Source organism: Lytechinus variegatus, chromosome 4 (assembly GCF_018143015.1).
Source record: "Lytechinus variegatus isolate NC3 chromosome 4, Lvar_3.0, whole genome shotgun sequence".
Lineage (NCBI taxonomy): Eukaryota > Metazoa > Echinodermata > Echinoidea > Temnopleuroida > Toxopneustidae > Lytechinus > Lytechinus variegatus.
The window spans coordinates 31,497,441-31,522,831 of NC_054743.1; the positions used below are offsets into that span (position 1 = coordinate 31,497,441).

The 25,391-nt window shown below is 36.6% G+C and overlaps 1 protein-coding gene across 1 annotated transcript; it reads left to right on the plus strand.

Moving 5' to 3' along the window:
- Nucleotides 1-24,976, plus strand: LOC121413845 (epithelial cell-transforming sequence 2 oncogene-like). Its single transcript, XM_041606816.1, has 21 exons — nucleotides 1-481; nucleotides 1,845-1,880; nucleotides 3,040-3,279; nucleotides 3,693-3,830; nucleotides 4,720-4,822; nucleotides 5,297-5,505; nucleotides 6,061-6,197; nucleotides 6,936-7,068; nucleotides 8,302-8,417; nucleotides 9,384-9,562; nucleotides 9,876-9,968; nucleotides 10,673-10,864; nucleotides 12,937-13,043; nucleotides 14,123-14,254; nucleotides 14,951-15,142; nucleotides 15,788-16,005; nucleotides 16,722-16,869; nucleotides 17,426-17,656; nucleotides 18,306-18,466; nucleotides 19,169-19,341; nucleotides 24,487-24,976. The coding sequence occupies exons 1-21, from the start codon at nucleotides 194-196 to the stop codon at nucleotides 24,615-24,617; spliced, it is 3,357 nt and encodes a 1,118-aa protein (XP_041462750.1). The 5' UTR covers nucleotides 1-193; the 3' UTR covers nucleotides 24,618-24,976.
- Nucleotides 24,977-25,391: the final 415 nt, after the last annotated feature.

Sequence of the window (25,391 nt, forward strand, 5' to 3'; positions counted from 1 at the left end):
ATATACTTCGGATATACAATATTTGTTAACCGTTAATCAACACTGGAATTAAGTAGCGTCGTGTGGCCATGGTGACAACAGGATTTTCAAGTTTTGTTTGCTCTGATTTAGACCTGAAATATCAATTACCACTTTACGCATGACTTAAAGAGTATTTTCACGGAAATATTTAATCTACTGAAACTTTGTGAAAATGTCGAACTCTCCAACAAAATCAATTCCGCGTCCGAGGACAAACAACCCGTTAAGCAGGTCGCTGCCGGCTTCGACCGCCGGAGCTTCGGGGACAGCACCTGTTGATAGGGTGCTTCATTACAGGGCGGAACATGCAGGTGATCGTTCATTGAGGAAAACGGCGCAGGTCTCTCCTCTTCAAATGAGTACACCCTCAATGCGCACTGGAACAACTTTCAAGACCAACAAATTGCAGACAAAACACAGTACATGGACACCAATATTGCACAAACCATCAAATGAACAGGTACCGTATTATTAGTCAGTTGTTTTTAAACTATTTAGTCCAGTTAACTGTTAAGTGATGTCATGAATGTCAACTCGAACTTCAAAGGAATGATCGGAAGCACTAACTTTTGTTACAGGATCATCTACTTCTTCCGTACAACGTCGATGATGATGACGAGGATAGATCTTTTAAGGCCTAATCTTATTTCATTTCAATTATTTATTTTCCACATTAAAAATCACACCAAAATTGCACAATCATCAGTCAATAATTGAAACGATGAATAGAATAATGCCTACAAAAATTGGACAAACAAAGGCCTGAGGCTTTACAATGGCTTGTCCCCAACATATGAAGTTATCATTTAACACTAACTGATCATAAACTAGACAGCTGGCAGCCGTAGTGTTTCGAGGAGTTTTTTTTATATTTTTCCTGGTATACATATCGTGCAGCCACGATTAGGGGACTTACAATGCAAAATCCCCCCGTCAGGGCTCTTCAATTTTTGTCTTTAATGAATCAAACTTTTGAAAATTAACGCAAACTCTTGGCATTAATTGCTAAAAAACGGGGAAGAAATCAATTTTAAAGGAACAAAAAACAATGACTTACCTCGGCTGTCGCACAACTTCACCTCCCTGTTTTATCCAAAATTAGTGCATAAACATATGGCCATCGAGTCCCCTGTACAGATTGCGCTAGAACTTCGGTCTCTGTATTTGGTGAGTGAAGCAAACAGAGTTCAGCTGAACAACCAACATAACAGAGACCGAAGCTTGCGGTCTAATCATAAACAAACACAAAAAAAAGTTGTTCATAAATTACAATAGAGTCAGGGACAGGGGGTATACGACTCGATCACATGAGTGATGCGTTTTTAAATCTAGACAGTGTAGGGCAATTTTTTATATCAGAATCTAAACAATTCCATAGCTTTGGACCAATAAGAATATAACCAGTTAATTGCTAGACAATGTTAGACATTTTGCAGAAGTTTTTTTCAGTCTAACCTTTACTTAGTCTAGATCATCTCTCTCAGGCTCAAACTTCATTGATCAGTTCACAGAGTTGAAGCAGTCTCTCATAGTCGTCATACTGTCATAGTCATATCTCTAACATAGTCTAATTCTTAATCTTGTTATTCTCTTAAATTGAATTTAAATTATAAAAGTGTTAGATTGCAATTGAAGTTAAACTCAGTAAGGATCAAGAACTACCCGGTACACCACACCAGTATGTTCTCCCTTTTTTTACTGATGAATTCTAGTCTTAATTGGCAGAGCTACCAAGTCTCGTGCATTATGCGTGAAAAGACTAATTCAGGTTGAATTTTACATATTTGAATGATAATTTTATTTCATGTTTGTTTGGATTTCAGCTATATTTAGAAAGGAGAGATTTAACCGCACACTGGGTAAGTTTTGAAATTGTAAGACAAATTATTGAACAATGTGAACAGTGAAGTAGTAGCAGATTCTGGGTCACATTCTTTATTTGTTCTCTGTTTCTAATTAATTAAAAATTGGAATTCAGAGGAAATGAATGTGACTTTCCCTCTTAAAGCTTGTGTATAGTTTTGGTAAATCCACCAAATAGCACCTATCACTATTCCAATTCATTGCTAGCTAATATGAATGGATATGCCCTATAACAGTTATGATGTGGAGGATATGAAATGAAAATGTGTTTTACAGGATAAATTTTGCAATTTTACATGGAAATTTAACTTGATCGGGTCACCCGATCAAATTAAAATATCTGTGTGTTTTTGTCTTTCAATTAAATCCTATTCCAAATCATGGAATGGGCTGAAACTTTCAAGATATGTTCTTTGTCTGTAACTTTTGGATATCTAATCACTCAATTTATAAGATAAGTGCTTGAATGCCCATTTTTTTTAATTTAAAACAAGCACCGCCGAGAGAGGGCGCTATATATCCAAGATTTGAATATTTGAAATTTTCTCAGAGAATTGCAGTTGGAAAAATATCTAACGGTCTCTACGCTTCAGTAAGACTGTCATATTAGATGATATTCGATTATCAATCACATTATTGACCCTTTACCAAAGCTATACACAGGCTTTAAGTCTATGGATTGAATTGAGATTGAAGATTTAATGGAATCTTAAAATTTACATCTAGGCCTTCTGCTGCATCTGCATGTAAAAAAATAAACTCAAAATCCTTACCCTGGAAGTAAAATAACCATTGAATACTAGTTATTTGCAATTGTGCAAGATGGCAATGGATTATGGGAATTATTCATATTGCATTCTTTTTTTGGTAGTATTCATTGGTTATTTTCATCATAATTTTATGAGCGTGAAGGGGGTTGTTTGTTTGTTTGTTCTTTTTCTTATTCAGAACTTATTTACATTTGCTTTAAATTTGCATCATCCATCATCTCCATCTATATTTTCACCATCATCAAAAGTATGGTCATCATCATTTTTTATATATTTACCTCCACCACCAAGACTAACTCCAGTTCATCACTATATTTTCTATATCACCCAATCCATTGATCTGCATATATTGTGAACTGATAGAGACTCAAACATATTTTTTCAGTTTGACCTGTGGACGGACTCCCAGCGGAAGCGATTCCTGCAGTTCCTTCTGGTGCACTGCAAGCGTAGCCAGCTTGTCTTCCTGCAGCAGTTCTTTGACAGTAAGATTCCCCTCACCCATGTGGACTTCACCAAGATCCTACCTCGCTTCCTCTGCCTCTATATCTTCTCGTTCCTGGATCCCCGCAGCCTTAGCCGTGCCTCCATGGTCTGCTGGCACTGGAAGTTTGTCACAGAACAGGTAGGTTACTGTTGCGGGTGGTTAGAAAAGAGAATGGATTATTGTAATCTTACTTTATTTATAAGAAGTAATTAATTTTTTTAGGATGCAACCAGTGGGATGATAATTGCAAGTCCCTTTTAATGGACTGGGAGTGAAGATTAAAACCATTTTGAATGCAAGTTTTCGAGAGATACAAACTTTTTGATCACGAGCATATCAATACCACAAGACAAAATCCTAGAAACAGAATTATGTACCTGAAAGTTACTGAAATAGTTCTTCGTGCTGCTTAATTTTTTGTCACGATTTTTCATAAAGGTATTTCCCCTTTTGTTTTTCTTATTTTGACAACTTAATTATTGCATTTATGATGTGAATGCAAATTTTTTTTCATAAAGCTTCCATTTTGTTCCTTCCTACGTTGATTGCAGGATGAGCTGTGGGTTCACAAGTGCCTCCGACATGGCTGGCTGTTGCCTTATGTGCCAAGAGAGAATGAATTTGGAGCTTGGAAGAAACACTACATCAAATGTTTTAAGTCGCTTGATGTTACTCAACCAAATGAGAAGGTAAAGGAATCGCTTTAGCTACTGAGATACAATATTGGAAAAAAATAATTTGCTTAGTGAATGTGATTCATTTTCTACCAAGATTGAATGGCACGTAATAGTTGTTCAGTCTTGTGGAAATGGTTGAAAGCACATGCGACTGGTCCTTTATTTCTCCTAAAGTATAGACTTACGATGTACCATTGACTGGTGGAGAGCCGTTATGAGTACATTATAGTAACCAGTGAGATGGCGAAAGTTTGTAAAATATCAAGGATCCACATCAATATCTTATAAAACATAATGCACATGATGTTGCTCAGGCAATGGAGTGATAAACCACACTCGTTTCCAGATGTGCTATGGGGCCATTCCACTATCACGATCTGAAACCCCGATCCATCCCGACCATTAGATCGGCGGAGAGCAGGATAGGAATCGGTTGATATAGTGGGCAGCATAATAACAACGTGAAGACAGGGTAACAGTGGGCCTAATATTCAGATTGTCGTGACCGGCTAGAAATTGTGAACATGTTTCAAAATTTCATGTCGATCTCCGATCAGAAAACGTCGATTTTGAATTGTGGGGGAAGCAGGAAAAGCGTAGACGACATAGCGTGCAGTCTTGGGATGAGCATAATCGGGTCTTTCCTGACATACTAAAAGTGACACATGGTTGTAATTAATCCCTTGTTCCTGTAGATAGTTTGTATAACTGCAAATTATTTTTCACTTCCAGTAAAGTGGTTCATTTTTCCCTGATCTTACCAGATCCAAAGGTTTGTTAAATCGTAGCAACATTGGCATAGTGGAGCGGGTGCTTTAGAACTGTTTCAAAGGTACCTTGTGCTTATTTTTACTAATGCACCCAATGATATCTTATTTATTTTTATACTATTTCCCTCCAGTCTGATAGGTATGGCAAGCTAGGGGATGGATCAACACTAGCAGAGAAAGAATATCTCAGGAAACTGAAGGCAGGCCGGATCAAGGAACCACCTCTAAATCCACGTGAGTTATTCCGCTTTCCTTAATCACCTGATCATCTGTTGATGATTAGAACTGTGTGTGACACTCAGACTGACAGGTTTCAACATAGAAAGAAACGTTAGAACAACTGAAGACGTATTGACAGTACAGAAAAAGAAATGAATAGAAAAGGAAGGGCTGTTCTGGAGAGTTGACTATATTGCATAAAGAATTTTTTACCTTGCCTTAACTCTTGGCATGGGCATACTGAATCTTAAGTATCAAGTTGAAAATAAGAAAATAGGTAGTTTTAGATCAGACTTTTATTGGAATTTGATTTGTTAACCTTCATTTGGTTAACAATCATTCAAGAAGTGTTCTTTGAATTGGCCACTTATAAATCTCTTTTGCAATTTGTTTAAGATGTCATTACACTTCTTAAACATAAGTGCTTGATTGGTTTTGTAAATTCATTCAATATGTCCCAGCCTTTTAAATTGATGATTTCTCTCCTAGATCCCTATGCTGAGAGGGGGCCATGGCTTGACCCTGATCCTCGCCCCCAGGACACAGAGAAGGCTTTCAAGAGTATGGCCGACACTGCCAACCCGACCTTTGGCCAGCCCCTTCCCAAGGTACACCAGAGATCGTGGACGGAACCCGCCCGTAACTTTGAATATGGTCTGGAGTCTGGCAATAGAAAACAACAGCACAGAGTGAATCAGGTAGACTGCTTGGTGTTTTCCATGAGATTAAAAGTTTTTTTTTTCATCTGTTTGTATTGCTATTTATCAATTTCTGTTTATTCATCTATTCGTTTATCTACATGTATGTATTTGTATATTCTCTGATTGATTGGTTGGTTGGTTGGTTGGTTGGTTGGTTGGTTGGTCGGTTGGTCGGTCATTTATGTATATATTTATTTATTTTATATATTTCTACTCTTTGATGAAACTCATTTGGAATGTTATTTGTTATCAACTAGCCTGAATCAAAGTAAATTTCAGTCATCTGCTTGGTTTAGATTTGAATTAATCTTAAATCCTTTACCTGAACCAAGTTGCTATACCCTTGTTTGATTATTTTCTTTTCTTTCACGATCATATAACTTTGCTTGACTGAAATATCACATACCTGTATAATGTCCTTTTTAAAAATTGTAATATTGATACTTGTTCTTGCTTTCACACACACACAAATTTGATCTCAAAACTTGTAGCATTATTCAAGATTGAAAAATTAGATTTGTTTTCTTATTTGTTTCTTCATCTTCACTGTAGGACGTCGAGGAGACAATAGGCAATGACAGGAGTCTAGCCACCTCTCTATCTGCCTGTATTGCTGTTGAGCTCAGTGAGAATCCAGATAAGATCAACAGGTCCTGGGCTAAACCCCAAGTTCAGCCTGTTTCTAGAAGGTACTATGATAATGACATACATACATTCAGAGTTGCATAAAAAGTAAAGATCTCAGCTCTTCATTATTTCTTGTGTTTGGCCCATGCTCTGCATCAATGTTCCTTCCATTTTAATTCAGAGTAAACAAAATATTTAATTCCATTGGTGATTGGAAAGAATACTAAAATGCTAGAAGAAAAATTTATTGACTATTATTATTAAAATATTAATTATTAACATATTAAGTGGCAAACAAAGTAGCAAACAGGAACAGCTTTATTTTTCCATGGAACCTCCTAACCAAGTCTTAGGCCCGCATTCTGAAGTCAGGTTTAACTCAAACCAATTCTATGCTAAAATTATGGGAAGCCAAAAGTGTCAAAATTTTTAATTAAGTTGAATGTCTCTTATGTTTACTGTGCTCTTTCCTGATTTATCGATGATGAAGACAATCATCTATTTACTTCCTAGACAGTTATGAATGATTTGAGAGCCAAATGAGCTGAAATATGATATCTTTAACTGTTAGTGATTTATGTAACAAATGACTATCCATTCTTAAACCACAACTTTAAACCTGAGTTAAAGTTAAACCTGACTTCAGAATACGGGCCTTAGTGTTTTGTTGGAAGTTCAGTTAAGTTTGGCAGTTACTTGCATTACATCTTGATGAAATAGATAATGATGCTTTTATATAATTCAGAAAAGAATTGAGTGCTTCTTGCTATTTGATGCCACCGTGACCCTTTATTTCACAGACCAGATCTTTCAAGAGGGGGAGACTACTCGGCTTTCAAGAAAACATCTAAACATGATGTAGGGTCAAAGGTCATCAGAGGGGAGTCCCCTTTTAGGATTCTGCTTATATCTAGTGAAGTACCAGCTTATCAAGTAAGTGTTTAAAAGGTGGAAAAGGTCTACTGTATGTAGTCTTCACTGAGAAGAACAAAGTAAAACAATATTATAGGTAATATAGAAGGAAAAGGTTATGTGGGGTGACTCTCATTCCACCATCCATGTTTCAAGAGGTGCACAAAGAGGTCGATGCTATGAATAGGATTATCCATTTACCCTAGGAAACCATTTGATATTCATGTCTCTTTGTTAAAATTAGACATGAACTATGGGAAGAATGAGATGATATTTCTTTTGCCAATTTGAGGTTTAAAGCTTGATTAATTTCGGTTCAATTAAACCTTTTATTTGTGTGGGTTAAAACATTAGTATGTAGACCAACATTTTGAAAACATGAATTCAATTTTATAGCACATTATCATTGTTGTTAGAAAGCAATGAACAGTTTGCTCGAATAGATAGATTTAAGTTGGCCATTCAACTTATAAAATTTAAAGGGGTGGTCCAGGCTGAAAGTATTTATAGGTTAATAAATAGAATAGAATTCACTGAGCAAAATGCTGAAAATTTCGTCAAAATCGGACAACAAATAGCAAAGTTATAGAATTTTAAAGTTTAGTAATATTTTGTAAAAACAGTTGTCATGAATATTCATTAGGTGGGCTGATGATGTCATGTCTCCACTTTTTCTTTTGTATTTTATTATATGAAATTAGGTTTATTCAAATTTTTTCCTCCAAGAACTAGAAAAATTGGATTGACAACTGATTTAGTGCATTAGATATTTATCGCTGCAACTTATTTCATTATAAGGGAGACATTTTATTCACACAAGTATGAAATAATGAAAAAAATATGATTTTATGTAATAACATAAGAAAACGGAAAGTGGAGATGTGACATCATCAGCTCGCCTAATGAATATTCATGACAACTGTTTTCACAAAATATTGCTAAACTTTAATAACTTTAATATTTGTAATCCGATTTTGATGAAATTTTCAGCATTTTGCTCAGTGAGTTCTACTCTGTGTATTAAGCCATAAATATTTTCAGCCTGGACCACCCCTTTAAAAAAACATGGTGAGCAATGTAAACAACCAAGTTTTATTACAGTTTGCTGGTGTAAAACTAATCGCAAAATGTCTTTAATTTCATGTTATTGTTTTGTAAACATCACTTGTTCCCCCTCCCCTTCTATTTTCTGAGCTAACATTCTTTTGATTATAGTCCCCTTTTCTATTCTATTTTTCATTTAATTTCTCTTAGCTCCTTGTATCAGCAGCCAAACCTGATGTATTGCCCATTGTATATGAGTATAATGGTAGCACCATAGAATCTCTACTTACCTTGCTCCAAGCTACAGTAGGATCATATCAAGCCAGGTAAGATATTCAGGTTTTTTCATAAACCTTGTTCACATGCAGGAATGTCACCATTTCCATTATTTAATTTTTTATCATCATCATCATCACCATACCATCATCATTATCATCACTATCATCACCGCCATCATCATCATCATCATCATTTTCACCATCATAATCACCATCATCATCACCATCATCATCATGGAGTGTTGTGGCCTATTGGATTAGTCTTCGAACTTTGATACAGGGGGTCGTGGGTTCGAATCCCAGCCATGACGTAATTTCCTTCAGCAAGAAATTTATCCACATTGTGCTGCACTCCACCCAGGTGAGGTGAATGGGTACCCGGTAGGATTTTTCCTTGAACGCTTTAGCGCCTATTAATATGGCGTCTCAGCTACAGCCTGGGTAATAATATGATACCAAGTATCAAAGCACAGTTGAGGATATGCACATAGTAACTGCGCTATATAAATGGACATATTATTATTATTATCATCACCATCATCGTAATCATCACCATCATCATCACCATCATTATCATCAACATCATCATCATTATCAATACCACTGCAATCATCATAGTCATCATCACCATCTTCATCATCAACACCAGTGCAATCATCGTGTAGTCACCACCATCATCCTTTTCATCATCATTATTATCACCATCATTTTTTGCATTATCATCATTGTCATCATCATGCCACCTTTATCATCATAGATATCATCACCATCATCATTGTCATAAGAACCGCCATCTTCCCTATCAACAGAAAAGTTATCACTAAGTTGTATTGTTTATGTAGACTTAGATTGTTATGATATATTTTATTTTGCATTTTTGTGTATATATTATGTGTTTAAAGCCACTGGAAACTAAATTTCTTTGTATGCTTTGCATTCATGGACCAATAAAACAATCTTGAATCATCACTGTCCTCGTTACTAATTTCCTTCTTGTTTTTTAATTCCCTGTAGGAGTATTGGTCTATTCACCCTTGGCGAGGACTCAGTTCGGATCATCAGAGAAACGGCCATCACGTCTCGGATGATAGAACACCCGGACATCAAGAACTTCTGGGAGTCTTTCTCCCAGTGCATCGAGTCGGCCAAAGAGGGAGGATCCCTGGATTTCTTTGCTCCACTCGAGGCAACAGGTAACATCATTTACCACTCCACCTGTATGACAAGATGGTCTTATGATAAATTCTCAAATTTTCTCTTTACTGGATAACTTACGGTTTCATGCTATAATAGTCAAGAAATACAAAGTTATAAAAAAAATTCCCTATCTGACTTTATTCAAATGTTGACAGGACTGTTTGTATACACTTTCTTCTCTAAATTTTCTTCTCTCATTTAAACTAGTTATATCTGGTTAAGTAGAAGTTCCTTTTGAATATTGTGCTACCCATGTATGAAACACATACAGATTTTCACTTTTGATTTCTATTTGAACATTACTTTCAGCTGGTGGGCATGAGATGATGTCACGTCTATCATCTCTGATTGGTCTTCGACTATCCAGCCCTGCCACCCTCTCACCCACAAGGTTTGATTATGGTAAGTTTTCTTATGTGTCTCTCTGTCTGTCCCATTTCATTCTCACAAACTAAAGAATTGTTTGACAATCCAACTTCAAACATGGCCCAAATATCCATATAGGAGTCATGTATACATATATAATCAGTGATCTGATTGGTTTGAGGGATGTCAAGGTGAAAAGACATAGAGGTCACTGTATACCTGAAAAATATCTTGTTCTTGTGATGATTGAATCGCTTTAGGGATCAACTTCAAACTTGGTTCATGTATGTATACTGGAGGGACAATGATCCGTTTAGATTTGGGGTCATGAGGTCAAAGGACGTTATTCGAACACTGTAGAAGTGATATTTGCAATATATTCTTGATCTTAGAATGACAGAGGCATATATTTTGACTGCATGCAGTTGTGAATCTGTCTAGTATAACAAAACCATCAAATTCCTTTTAATTCAAGAAATAAAGTTACCAAAATAAAGATCCATGTATGAAAATTAAAATGGAAACATCCAAAAGAACAACTTGTTTCTAAAGCTGTCTGAAATAAAAAGGTAAAGACAGTTGTTAGATGGAATTATGTAAGACAAAATAAGACAAATTACAAGAGGAACGTGATTTCTATGACATTTCTTGAAACACATTACAGGAGGTATATTTCAACCTACTATTAGATCATAATATATTGCTAACTGAAATTCACAATTATTTCTTTTACCCAACAGTGACGGGTGAATGGCAGGACACGGCTCATACACGACCCAACCCTCCACCCCACTCCCTATACTTCCAAGCAGCACCCTTGCAGGCGTGGCAGGCCCTAGCTGGTCGGGTGGCCGAGGCAACCACACGATGCAGCGAAGATCTCAGGGGGTTCTTTGTCCAGAGGAGGGAGCAACTCCTGCACAGAGTAACAGGTAATTTTTTCATTTCGGTTCAAGCATTTATTTCTCATGTGTCAAATAAACAATTAAAGGTTACAATACAAATTTCTTTATTTTTTTTTTACATAAAAACTGAACTAAATTGGCAATAAATCTTAGACACATATACAATATCAATAGCTTGATTACATAAGATGTAGAAAACATGAGAAATGAGACACTAAAAGTAGCCACCGTATTGTTTCATAAGGCTGCTTTTAAGTTATGCATACCTGTAAATATACCAGGCTTTAACCATTTGGAGAGTGAGTCTGCATGCATGTATATGCGGCCTTGGGGTGTTTCACAAAGATTTAAGTATGATTTATGGGGTGTTGCAAGAAACCTGCGATCAATCGGAAGTCTGTTTTTGGTCCCTAAATCAATCATATGTCTTGCAATTAATTGAAAATTAGTGATTGATTGCTAAACTGCTCCTTGAAACGAAGCTTAATCTGACTAGCTACAGCTAACATTGATCTATCAGTTGTAAAATTGCTACAGAATATTTGCAATTGATCGCAAATATTTTCTTGCAACACCCCCTTAGAGTTGCACTTAAATGCCTATTTGCGTGCGGTATAAAATGCATCACTGCATTGGTTAGATCATGCAAAGAGGATGCGCACTATTGCATATTGATCAATAAGATTGCGCTTTGCATATCTTGTACGCATCGATATTTAAGTGTGACTTAAGTCATACTTAAATCTTTGTCAAAGACCTCCCTGGAATCTATGGACAACCTGTGTCATAGCAAAATCATTCAAGTCTCCAACGGGTCAAATTTTGATGTTTATAGGGCAAGGCCACTCTTAATGGGGGCACATATCTATATCATCAGATACGGTTCGATAGAAATCTTTATTGTGATCTGATTAGACAAAAATTGTGTGTAACTTATAAAAAAGCTGCTCGAATATTTTATTTGATTTGTTTCATTCTGAATATCTAGAGAAATTGATAAACTTGAGTATTGTGCTGCACTCAACCCCCAGCCCCCATCCCCCCTCGGTGTAATTTAGGGTATGCCTATGCTCGTTCCCTCCTATTTAAAGCACCCCCTATCGAAGGTCTGCCAAAATTTCCGAACCCCCCCTTTCGAGGGCTTTTTCTGCCTTGGAGACCCCTCTAAATCCGGAACACTGCTCAATGTACCCCCTATCTCAGGACAGACAACCCCCCCCCCCTTCATCTCAGGTGCAATAGAGTTCCCTGATGTCATGATGGAGGACAAACAATAGCAAAACCATGAAAACAATGACTTTCCATAGTCTGATGCACAGGTTTATTGTTTGTCTTCTACTATGGCTCCTTATGTGAACCATCTAGATCTTTACCTTAGGAAAGATTTTTTTGATGTTCTAAATAAGATCTAAGAACTCAATGCAGTCATAAGAAACAACAACGAAAAAATTAAAATCTCATGACATAAATGTTTGCTAATGATAAGTCCTGTCAATAGCAGCTTCAACTTTTGTTACTTTCTGTGATCACTTGTAAACAGAATCACAATAGGATAACATTAATAACAGGATAAAATCTAAGTTGTCTATGGCACTTGCACATGAGGTTAGAACTGAATCGATTACGTACAAGATGTTCCCAAAAGAAATCAATGATCACAATTTTTCTATGCTATTCAAGATATTTTATAACCCCCTTTTAAAATTTCTCAGAAGTCCAAAGAGAGAGATAAAAAAAACACCCCCTTTTTAAAGAAATCTCCGGGTAAAAATGCAGATAGACCCCCCTTTTTTTACAATTCACGGGCCGGACTTGTCCCGTGAAAATGTACCCCTTTACCTGACATTTTGGGAACATTCATGCGGTCCTTCTGACCCCGGCCTGGGGGGGGGGCTGGGACTCGACCCAGGTGAGGTGAATGGGTATTCGACAGGATGAATTCCTTAATTCACAGCACTGGTAATGGCAGATTGAGATCTAGCTAATTAATAGTGCATCTTGGAATAGATAATTTCTACATGTATGTGAATATGAATAATCATCATACAATATCATCTTTAATCTGTTCCCCTCTTTCTCAATCTCTCTGTGATCCGTAGGTGATGTGGTTCTAGAGGAGCTAGGAGAAGATGGTCTTGGTGTTTGTGATCAGGTCATGGTAGCATTGAGGGAAGCTTTGGAGGAACTAGCTAGACACCCTGATCAGGTAAGTCACCCCAAAGCTTTCTAAAAATGTCACAATGAAAATATTTGTTTGGATGTTTCTTCGCTTTTAGTTCTGTGTTTAAAACTTCATCTAATACAGTTGTTGCAGCTGATAGTTTATTTGATACTGGCTAGCATCATGAAATGTGACAAAATACTATGAGCAGCTTTTATAGAGAAAACCAGCCTGTTACACTAACCAAGTACATTGTACATCTTGATCAACACAAGAATTCAAAGCTATTATGAAATGGTTGTAGATTATCTTGGCTTGTATTTAGAAAAGTATAATACTTTGGTCTCGTCTTCATTATTTTAATTTTCATTTAAAAATTTTAAGGTGTACTTTTGATTGCGTGAGGTGCACAGATTTTCACTAAGGGACCAGAGCCCAAGTCAAGAGCCAATGGTCATTTCAATTCACATGTGATGGCTAAAATTAGATATAATAATTTCCTGATTACTGGTCCAGATGGGTGTTTCAGAAAGCTATTTGTAAGTTAAGAACAACCTAAAGAATAAGTTGTGATCCTTTCTTGTGGTAAATGATATACACCAAAAATGCTCATTGGTGATGGTTTAGCGCGCAAGAAAGGATCACCAGTCGTTCTTTACGGAAAGCCTTATGAAACGGCCCCCTGGACTTCAAAAAGCTCTTATTGAACAATCTAGATACTCGATACGAAACTCAACCTTATATCAGGGGGATGATTCATAAAGCCATTTGTTTGTTAAAGTGACTTTACGAACGACTGTCGACCCTTTCTTGTGGTAAACGACATACACCAAATTGTCAATGATGTTGATTAAGCGCCCAAGAAGGGATAACCAGTCGTTCATATAGTTGCTTGTAATCTAGAAGAGCTTTATAAAACACCCACCTTGGCTCCGTAATGCAAAGATTAGCAATCGATTGCTAAATAAAGTAACCAATCAATATCAATGCTACATGCGCATGAATTTAAAATACTGACCAGAGACCAATTAGTGCGGTTCTTATTTGTAATTCATTGCAAACCTTTGTGTTACAGACCCCTGGACATATTTATTTGTAATGATAATTTTTCTATTCTCTCTTAGGAAAATCCAGCAGCATTCCTTGGGGAGACTCTTTTGAAGATTTCTGGACAAGGTGCACCTCATCATCAAGGGATGAACAATGGCATATCAGGGGCACCAAGGCAATCTAATAAGATGTCTGGCTTGAAACTTGTAAGTGAATTCCTGTTTATGCCTCCTCCCCCAATGTGAGCATGCCACAAGCATTGTACTTTCAAGTTATCTTTCGATTCGTACTATCTTGCAAATGCAATATATGAAGAACTGGAAATGTATTGTAGTCATGAAACTTCATCCCCAGGTCCAACACGGGCAGCCTATGATCGAGTTGTGTGAGGTCAGAGATTCAAGGTCAAAGGTCTTTTAAATCGATTTCAAACAGTTTCTATGGAATTGAAAATGTTAATGGAAAATGCCATACTTTGATGTAGTGTGGAAGGTCGATGTTCTGTTCAGACTTGGGGTCATGAGGTCATAGGTCAAATGTCACAGGTCAAGATATACATTAAAATAACTCTTTCATATTTAGCATCATTATAGTTATACCTTCTTTTTTTTCACTTCAAATTTGTGAAAAGGGTCTTTTCCTTTTGATGTTATATATATTCCATATATGTGTTGATATTTATTACATTTGTCAGAAAGTTCATCTTACTATATGGGTTTATCCTTCTATTGCAATATAAATTGAATATTGATTATTGACCTTTTCTGGACCATGATTCACAAAACTGTCATAAATCAACATCCAAATGGGTGTTGATAGTAAACATGTTTCTATGGGATTTCAAAGAAGTTCTACTTGTGTGACCGTTTCATGAGACCTACCCCTGTATTATTTTCTGTCAGGCCAGTGAAAGCCAAGATGATATGTCGATTGGTGAAGAGATCGAGGAGGAGATTGAAGAGGAGTACGAAGAGGAGAGCGAGCAGGAGCTGATCAGACCGGCCAAGTCCCGTCCTGAACCCATCAACTCAAAGACATTCTTACGCACACATTCCAAACCCAGCACTGTGCAACAGACATTCCAATCTATGCAGGTGAGTTGAGTTTCAGTGATTGTTGTAATGTAGTTAAATTAGTAATGATGTATGAATAGGATATTAGTGGTGTTATATTAGTAGTTATTGGTACAAAACTGTTAAAATTAGCAATAAAGACAGACTTCATGATTTGGGCCAAATTTTGCCCATAATGCAGGCGAGATTGCCAGAGGCGCTCCACTTGTTTATTCAAATTTGACCCCCCCCCCCCCCCCCCCCCCCCCCCCGGGAATGGCATGGTAGAACATCATCCATGACATGGCAAAGGAAAAAAAAACGACAGACCCATTAAATTTACTACAGTTACAGCAAACAACATTTTTTTGTTAGGCCTCAGCCCAAAATAGCAATGAAGACAGACTTCACAAAATGCATTTGATAAGATGTCAAGGTGATAAGAAGCATTGAACTCTAGTAAGTACACACATCTAAGTGTAAATGTTAGAGTATTCTGTGCAACTATAAGAATAGTACCATTATGCATCTCATGCTCATACAAATTAAAATTGATGCCAATATTGTTTTGATTTTAGTTAATATTAATGTGATTAATGTTTCTGTATTGATGAATTCGATTGCTGTATTGATTATGCTGAAATTTGCCTAAGTATTATTCATGAATGACTTTATCTTGATTTTCAGTTGACCACACCCCCTGGCAAGACCCACTCTGAGCGGAGGAGAGCCGTAGCCAATGAGATTCTTGATGCGGAGAAGGTGTATCTCCGAAGACTCAACATCATTCACAATGTTTACTTTGAGAGGCTGGCGGCAGCGTTGCGATCGAATCATGCCATCATTGGGCAGACAAACATCAGTCTCATCTTCACGGATACTAATAATATTCTCAACGTCACTAGGTATGTTATTTCTTGTGCTTTAGGTCGCCCTCTTCCTTCTGTGTTTAGGTGAGCAACCTCTGTCCAAACATTACACAGTGACATTGGATAATTGCATTCCACTTCAGTATCGTTGAATTTATGAGCTATTTCCATTCATTGCTGTGTTTTTAACTAGTTTTCATGAATGGATAAAGGAATCACACTTTGAGCTATGATTATCCGGAAACGATAAACAGAGTTTGTATAGTCATTTATTTAGTGTATATTTCTTGGAAATCAGACCGTAGCCCGTTTCATGCTGCTGCTGTTGTTTGAACATATCTACCCAAATTTTGCAACTCGAGCTTAGAAACTGCTATTTTTATTTTTAATTTTCATGCTTTTGTCTCCGAGCAGGAAATTCTTGAAAAAGAATGGACCAAAAAATCTATGTTTTTACAGCGTTATGAATATGCTTTCTTGAAAATTAAAAATGATTACCATTATTAACTCTGATGATAGATAATGTTTCATATCTTTTAATAGGGGCCATCATTATTAAAAATTTCAGTCTCATAATTTCTGCTATTTCTTCCTCTTAAATATTATTCTGATGAAGTATTAGAAATGTTATGGCATTTTTAAACATCTGTATAAAGTGCTTTATAAATTTTGTATATTATTATGTTATTATAGTAAGAAATTTTCCCACTTTCATGCATTTGAATAATTGTGATTGCATTTCTTTTGTTTAGGGGTCTGTATGAAGAATTGAAAGGTCGATTAGAGAGTTGGAGTGCCCAGCAATGCTTGGGAGACTGCTTTGTTAAGTTCCAATCAAAGCTCAAGGCCTATACCAACTTCCATAACAACTACGCAATCATCCTCTCAACAATTGATAAGGTAATTATGATGCCATTAACATTACAGCAATAATCTGAAATTGATAATTATTTTCACTATTGTTCTGTGAAAGATATTGCCACATTTAGAACCCTTTTTTGCATTCTTAATGTGAATGATGCCATAACACAGTATAAATGTTATGGAAGACAAAAATGCATACACATTGCAATGTCTTTATAACAACTTAGCACCAACGAAAACAGCAAAATGCACATAATAGATACAAATAGCTTTGCCTAAGGGGGATCCAGCAGAATTGTAAATTCTCATTTTTGTACTAGCTTGTAACCAGCGATATAGCTATCAATTAGAGATATTACTTCACCTGATCTTAGCCATTGTTGGCACAATTGGTTTTTTTTTTCTTTTTTTTTAATCCAGCTTGATATTGAATCTCGCTTCAGCAGCCTATTTTGTAATCTCAACACCAAAACTGTACTTGAATTCACCTGATGACTTTCTTTCTTGTCTCTAATTTCAAAAGCAAGAGCTTGCATTCTGTGCCTTATTCTAACAGTTTGATATACCCAATGACTTTCTTTCTCATCTCCAGTGTCGAGAGCAAGAGCCATCATTCCGCGCCTTCCTCAAGCAGCACGACAGCTCCGCTTCGTCTGAGATGATGACCTTGGATGAGCTGATGCTAGGCGTGGCCCACCACATCCACCACTACAATCGCCTCCTCTTGGCCTTTCATCATGCCACACCCGACGATCACCCGGACAAAGAGGACCTGATGACGGCCATTCAGACATTTAGGCAGCTCCAAGATCTCATTGACCAGGTAATGATTAGTTGCTTTAAATTGTCCTGTATCCACTCGCGCTGTATGTCAAATTAGTGACACACAAAGAATGTATACAGCATTTGAAATATGAAATAGCCACTCTTAGATGGGTCTGGCAGATAGGTATGCATTGCAGAAACCATAGTGGATGGGTTTGCAGTTCTTTGATGATTAACATGAACTAAAGATGAATCTTAAATATCGAAATGCTACTGCTCTGAATTTTTTTAATCCATCATTTTAGAATTTATTTCAGATGTGAGTGAATAAACCACCTCCCCTTTTGGTGACATATTCACTCTTGCGACAATTTCTCAGGAACCTCTCAAAGGGCATAGGGTTAGAGCTAGGATTGTAATAGAGTTTGTGGTTCAAAATAATGTAAAGATGAGGATTGGGGTTTATTTAGTTTTGGAGGTTAGGTTTTAGGTTTGTCTGAACGTGCAGAATGTCCAATTGTCGCTGGAGCAAATTTCAAGGACCCCGCCTTTAAGCCCCTTTTTACAAAAGAAATAATTATACACAAGCACCAGTGGTAACCTCCCACAGGTTAAACATTGCTTAACAGTGATTTCAATTTTCATATCATATTAATATGATTCTGTCTTCTGTATTTTTACATTTTTATCCTAAACCTGTTGTGTAGAACAAGCAGCGAGGTGAAAGAGAGCGTGTCTTGAAAGGTCTTCAGAAGCGCATCGTAGGTTGTCCCAGTCTCCTAGAGGCTAACAGGTTCCTCGTCCGTCAAGAGACGGTCGCTCTGATGGAGTCAGTCACCAACTCAAGCAAGACCAACAATATGAAAGGGTGAGTTGGAAATGATTTTAATACCCGTAATTATAATATGCAACATCGATATACTGCTTAATACAATGTTTCGAAGCACAGCATGCTATTACGCTATCTTTAGCATGGCCGCCCTGATGTGCTAGAGCATTCAAGGAATTATTTTCAACCTGGTACCCATGTACTTTGCCTGGGGGAAGATTGGCAAATATATACAGAGAGTGACTGGTGTCACCCACCCAATATAGAATTGAAGTACATCTCCAGAAATGAGTTTCATTGGCCCGAATTCACATAAGTCGTTTTTAAAAAAATAAACGGTTGAACCCATGGTTTATCCAGATTTCTTGTATAAATTACGCTTATTTATAGCATATTAAAAAATTACAATGCTGATGCGCGCTTTTGTCACAGTTACGCCAAATTACACCAATGTTTAAATGCACTATTTTATTCTTTAAGTCCACTGTTTGACCAGTGGGCTTATTAATTCAAAACAGTGGACTCATGAATGAAATAGCATGGATAACCATGGTAACATGCGTCAGTTTGGCACACTGACAAAAGCATGCATCAGCATTGGACACTTTTTAATATATGTAGTAAATAAGCGTAATTTATACAGGATATCTGCATAAACCATGGGTTCAACCGATGGTTTTAAAAACCCACCTTTGTGAATTCGGGCCATGATGTCTTGATGTTCATTCAATTCCTTTGCAGGCCCATGAAGCATGTGAATGACCTTTGCTTGTTTCTATTCAACGATGCTCTTGTCGTCACCCACGAGGGCTCCCGTCACGTGCCTTACACCCGCCGTTCAGAGACTTTCTACAAGTTCATTGTGGCTCTGAGTCTGACTAGATTGCAGGTTCAGGACGTACCAGATTCTAAATGTGAGTATATTGTAGCAGCCTCTTATTCCTCTTTTGAATTTCTTACATGATTTCAGCATTGAATAAAGCGATTATTATATCTATGAAGGTGGACATGATCCTAAATGTGAGTATGATTAGAACCCTCACATTCCTCTCTTAGCTCTTACATTATTTTAGAATTGGATACATGTTTATATAGTTTGTGCATGTTCATATTTTGGGTGCCGGGTTTGAGTGGTTTTACAGATATGTATCAATTAGATTGGATTATCTTCATCTGGAACTGACCTTAAAGGGGAAGTTCACCCTGACAAAAAGTTTATTGTAAAAATAGCAGAAAAATTAATAAAAAATATTGCCGAAGGTTTGAGAAAAATTCATCAAATAATTAAAAAGTAATTAGAATTACAATTATTTGAGTTGTGACGTCATATGCGAGCAGCATTCCTACATAGCGAATGGTAAAAAATCAAAGAAATGTCATTTTCTCAGAATATAGGAAATGTTTTTCACTGTACCTTTTGTATATCTATAGACAAATCATTTCACACCCGATCATGAAAAGAAAACAAAATTAAGAAATCAGGAACCATAAAAAATTTGAAATTCATGCATTTTATATTAAATAACACATGGGGCAGCTGCTCGTTTATGACGTCACAGATCCAAAAATTTGAACTCTAATAACTTTCTTACTTTTTAACGGATTTTCCTCAAACCTTCACCAATATTTTTTACTAATTTTCTGCTATTTTTACAACAAAGTTTTTTTCAGGGTGAACTTCCCCTTTAAAGGATACACACAAAGAAAATTCACGAAAGTGATGATTATAGACAAATTATATATGAATGGAAAGGTCTTGTCTTTTTATACACAAATATGTCACTAAAAAGTCTTACAGATGTTGTGGAAATGCAAGAAATGAAATTAATAGAGACCCTTCTCAGCCCCCCAGCCGCCCCCAGGCAGACATTCACGCGATCGAAAACAGTCGAGAATAATGACGTCACATGATCGACTACACACTATCTCTCTGTGCATAATACACTGATACACCTTCCTGGTCATTTTTCTTCGAATTTACCGTTTTCTTCATGTGTTGTGATATCCGATTTCGACATCTTCAGACTATAAGAGAACCAGAACTGTGTTACTTTGTCCATTTTTATTGAATTATGAACTGGAAAGACCGATTTTGTCCACTCGACAGTCTTCGTTGTGTTGCTCTGATTCCAAGCTGTACGGTCCCATTCACTTGCTGCCGATGCAGGTTACGCTGTTTGATCCAGTCAAAAGTCAAGGTAAGCATGTTTGGAAACTGTAGTCTGTACTTGTTCTGACGATGCATTCAGGTCAGATGACAGATACAGATCTGATATAATTTTAGAATCATGCATTTTGGCATGACTACTATTAAAATTAAAAAGTCTTTATTTTAGAAATAATGTTTTTGCACAATTCCAGCAGATTTTTCTTCACAAAGACTTCAGTCAGATTTCTAAATAAACTGGTCAGGACTCAGGCGATTAAATTATTTAGGAGCACTGGCATGGACCATGGCTGAAAATATGCTGTTTCAGAGGAATGTTTGGCATTATCGTAGTTTTTGTCACCAGTCCATTCACTGCCGTTTATTTCGTCAACGGCGGTGATCGACTCCCATTGACTTTGTACACAACGAGCGCACAAACACCAAATTTCACGATAAGGCCGAATGTTTTCACGATAAGGCCAAATGTTTAAGTTTTTATTATACACAGGTCTAGTACCCAATGCGTTTATGCTCAGGAGGGCCCTGTATCGTATACATCCAGATACACAGAATTATATCACCATAATGCCGATGTCATGAAGCAAGACAAATTTTCAGCAGTGGTTACCCTGATCATGCTGATTCCTGGCCAAAACTAGAGTCTGGTGTTTCTTTCTGATTAGAGTGCTTCTACATATGAATGCGTAGTGCCTTCAACATAAAACAATGAAGATAAATGCACTCTTTGTAATGACACAGAGTACCGTACCTCAAGTGATTCACTACCGCTAAGCGGTAAGTAGAGTGGGGCCTACACAAACATCACTTGAGCGTTGAGGTAGAGCACCAGTGTTCTGAGTGGAATTTTTCAGGTGTCTAAACCTACTATTATTTGTTGTTGACCGGGAATTACATGCCACCGCACGTCGTCAATCATCAAGATAATGAAATTCATACTTTGATTTGATTATTTAAATTATTTCTTTATTTTTTCTCTCTTCTACACACAGATCTGCACACTTGCTGACTCTGGTGACTTCTGGTCTCTGCTCGCTACTTCAATCTGGGAGATTCCATCGTGTCCTCTTACTGATTTGGATATAGCCATTTTTTTCTTCACTCTTTCCAGGAGCTACGATGCAAGTTTTGGACTGATAATGATGCAACAGAAAATTTATCTTTATCGATCTTGGAAACGATTTTGAGCACAGTTTTGGAGAGAACTAAAAAAATTGACTTGGACAGGAATACAGCTTGTCGAAAATAAGAACACACAACTTAAAACGAAAAAAACAATTTTAATGTTATTAGGGCATTTTGCAAGAAATTTTCTAATCAATCACACATCCCAAATCAAGGGTAAGTCCTTTGATTAAAGACAAACATGTACATGTAGTTGAACTGCTATTGCAACTCGACCTTATTACGCTTGAATTTGAATTTAAGACTTACGCTTGATTTGCAATGGAACATAAGTTTCTTGCAGTGCCCCATATTTGTGTTAAGATATCTAACGTGCTGATTTTTCTCGAAAGGTATAATATATTTGTCCTTTTAAACGGTATTTGAATATGGGTACGCCTTTTATTTGTTTTCCACAATATTTATTGCATGTACATGTATGAACAGAAGTGAAATATTTATTGTGAAGCACTGTATGTTGTGTGCTGTTGTGTGATGGTTCATCATTTTTTTTTTGTTCTAAGACTGTAAGCCTGGTGGGTGTGAGGAAGTGGCCTGGATGAAAGAAAAGTGAACATGTGCCCAATTACAGATTTGCATATTTTAAGACAATTTTGTTTCTGGATAAATATTGCTATGCATTCCCTACATTAAGAGTAAAGGAGAAGTCCACACAATCAAAAATTCATTTGAATTTAAAGAAAAATAAGATATTGCAGGAAATTTCATAAAAACTTTGATTCAAATTTATATAATTACTACTCTAAAATTGAGAAATTTTGCCTAATTTATAAAACGATGATATGCTCATCTGTGTCGATGTGCAAATTACACTAACCGTTATGTCACACGCACTAAGTTCTTTTGTATTTTGTTGTTTGATATATTTACATGACATGTAGATTTGATATTTAATTTTCTATTTATTTTCTGAAAAATTTTCAGAGGGATTTTAATTCCTCCAAATAACATTTAGAGTTACAGTTCCGTAAATGTAACCTATTGTGTTCGGATGAAGAAATTCCTATACTCAAATCTGCAAAGAATTAAAAAACAAAATGCCACAAAAAAATTAGAAACGAATGTGATGTGAGTGACAACACTAATTTGCATATTGTTTTGTGACTGTTTTGAGTAAAAAAAGCAAGGGAAATTACTCTATTCAAATAATTTTTAGTTGATGTGGACTTGACTTTTAACTCATCCTGTACCCCTCCCATCCCAAATAAGAGTAGAATCTAATTAATCAAAAACTTGAAAATCAAAAGCAGCAATTAAATAAGATTTGATAAATACAGGTCTGAATGGGATTTCACAAGAAAAAAAAGCTGGGTAGGGACGAGAAGGAATAAAAAAAAACCAAGGTAATCCGAGTTTTGAACCAGGGTCCTTGCACACGACAAAACGATGGCCAACACGTTTGGCCACAGACCATTCGCTACATTATGGTGTGCTTTTAAGATATATGAAACAAAGTCCGCTCGCCGCTGTGGGCTAATCATGTTTCGGCAATTCAACTGCAATTTCAATCATTTCGCGATGGATATTGCCATGTTATTTTGTGGTTCCTGACTTTGTTACGTAATGAAATTTCATAATTTTTTTTCAGTCGTGACGAAGAATGTCTATGCTTTATATTGATTATAATATCAATTTGTCGCAAGTGTGATTTCTAAGTGAAAATATGCTTTGTTTATTCAAATATATTTCTTGAAAAAAAAATCATTTTTTCTAAGCTAAATATCGGTTACCAAAATACGTTAAATGTGCACTTTATTTCACTGTTCAGTAAATTCAAACTTTTATCTATATAACAAGACCAATCTTGTGAGGAATAAACAATTCTAAGAGCAAAAAACGCTGATTGGAAAGATCGTCTTCAATGGGCTGCTGTCAGCTCAGCTGCTCACGCTCATTGTGTGACGTCACTCAGCTGGAGCTCGCAAGAGGACCGATGGAAGGCAGAAATATGGCATGAAAATAAATCATTTTTGAGAGCTGATTTCTGCAAACTCTAATGACTATTTTGAAAAGTGAAGTTATATATCTGATTAGTAATACTTCCCCTTTACAATGATGACCACAAAAAGGCATTATAAAATACTTTGGATTCTTCGGGTGTCTCCTTTAAACCTCACAGATGAAACATGGAAGAGCGATGTATAACAAAGCCTGTCTTTCATGTCTAGTCAGGATACTAGGATGAAAATATTCAGTTCTTGATGGAAGAGTTGGCCTCAGATGCTGTAATGTGATTAAACTAACTGAACCACCTCCCCTCCCCCTTTCTCTCTTATTGAGTAATTCCTTAATAATCTTAAGATGGAAAATGAAGTGGAAAGGCACTTCCCTAGTGAAAGTTATGTTTGTATTGTAATGACTTCTCTCCCTTGTAAACATATATGCAGTATCTCATAAAAAAATGAAAATTCATATGTACTATATGTTACTTCTTAATTAAGTTGTTACGATTCAAAGATTATTAATAATTGAATTATGTTTCCTTGGCCCTGTTGCATAAAAGTTACTTTTATGGTAGCTGCACCATGGCAACATGGCTCAACAGCTAATCAGAATAGAGGATTTCATAAAAGATACCGTTACCATTAGATGGCAAAGTTACCATTATGTCAACTTTCATGCAACGGGTCCCTGAAAAGTTGTTTCTATTCTTGAAATTATGTGGTAATCAATGTGTTGACTGTTTTTGTGTTTTTTTTTTCTTCAGATGTTCAGCATGGTATTCTGTTGGTGTCACCCAAGAAGAGACTGCTATGTTCAGCTGAAGACTATTCCTCTAAGGTGGCACTACTCAGCATACTGGAGGAAACAATCCGAGCTGCTTTAGATGTGGACTGAAATAACAACAAGGGACAACCTCAGCAACCGCCAAAGCAACAAGAAAATGTGGAAGCCTCCTGGTGTAGTGGTTCTGACTCTCACCTTGTAATCAGAGGGTCATGTGTTCTAATCCCACCATGGCCTAGAGTCCTTTGGCAATATATCAATCCACAATATGCCACTCTCCATCCAGGTGTTAAATGGGTACCTGGTAGGATGCAAAAGCCTATGTAGTATTCCTAGCAATGGAGTCTTGGAAGTCATTGGAATGCTCCCCAGGGAATGGAGAAAAAGCATGTTGTGTATGGGCATGCCAGGATCCGATGACCGGGGTAGTAATATATCTATAAAGCGCTTAGAGATGCTGTTCCAATGTATTAAAGGGGAATCCAGCCTTGGCCATAAAATGAAGCGTTGGGAAGGAGAAAAATAAATTAAACAGAATGGTGAAAGTTTAAAAGAAATCGGACAAGCAATAAGAAAGTTATTGCTGTTTTAAAATTGAGATCACTAATACTTTGTAGATTTCAAATTGGCAACTGGGTAAGTAAATTATGACAAGGGGCAAGGACAACTTTCCCATAGGCCATGTACTTTATTATCAGGGATATGTGGTTTTCTCCTAAGTACCCATTCTCCTGGGGCAGTAATCTAAATATAACCCAGGTAGTATATTGTTTTATGTCCTCATGAAAGAAAAATATAATTTGAAATAAAACTTTTGGGAAAAATGACAATTTAGCCATAATATGTATTGGAGTACATGGAAGAGTAGTCCTTGCCTTACATCAC

Bases quoted from the DNA above. Each gene is read 5' to 3' on its own strand.
- LOC121413845 (XM_041606816.1), top strand. From the start codon at position 194: ATGTCGAACTCTCCAACAAAATCAATTCCGCGTCCGAGGACAAACAAC. The intron at 1,881-3,039 runs GTAAGTTTTGAA...ATATTTTTTCAG, and splicing joins GAGATTTAACCGCACACTGG to TTTGACCTGTGGACGGACTC. The intron at 13,044-14,122 runs GTAAGTCACCCC...ATTCTCTCTTAG, and splicing joins TAGCTAGACACCCTGATCAG to GAAAATCCAGCAGCATTCCT.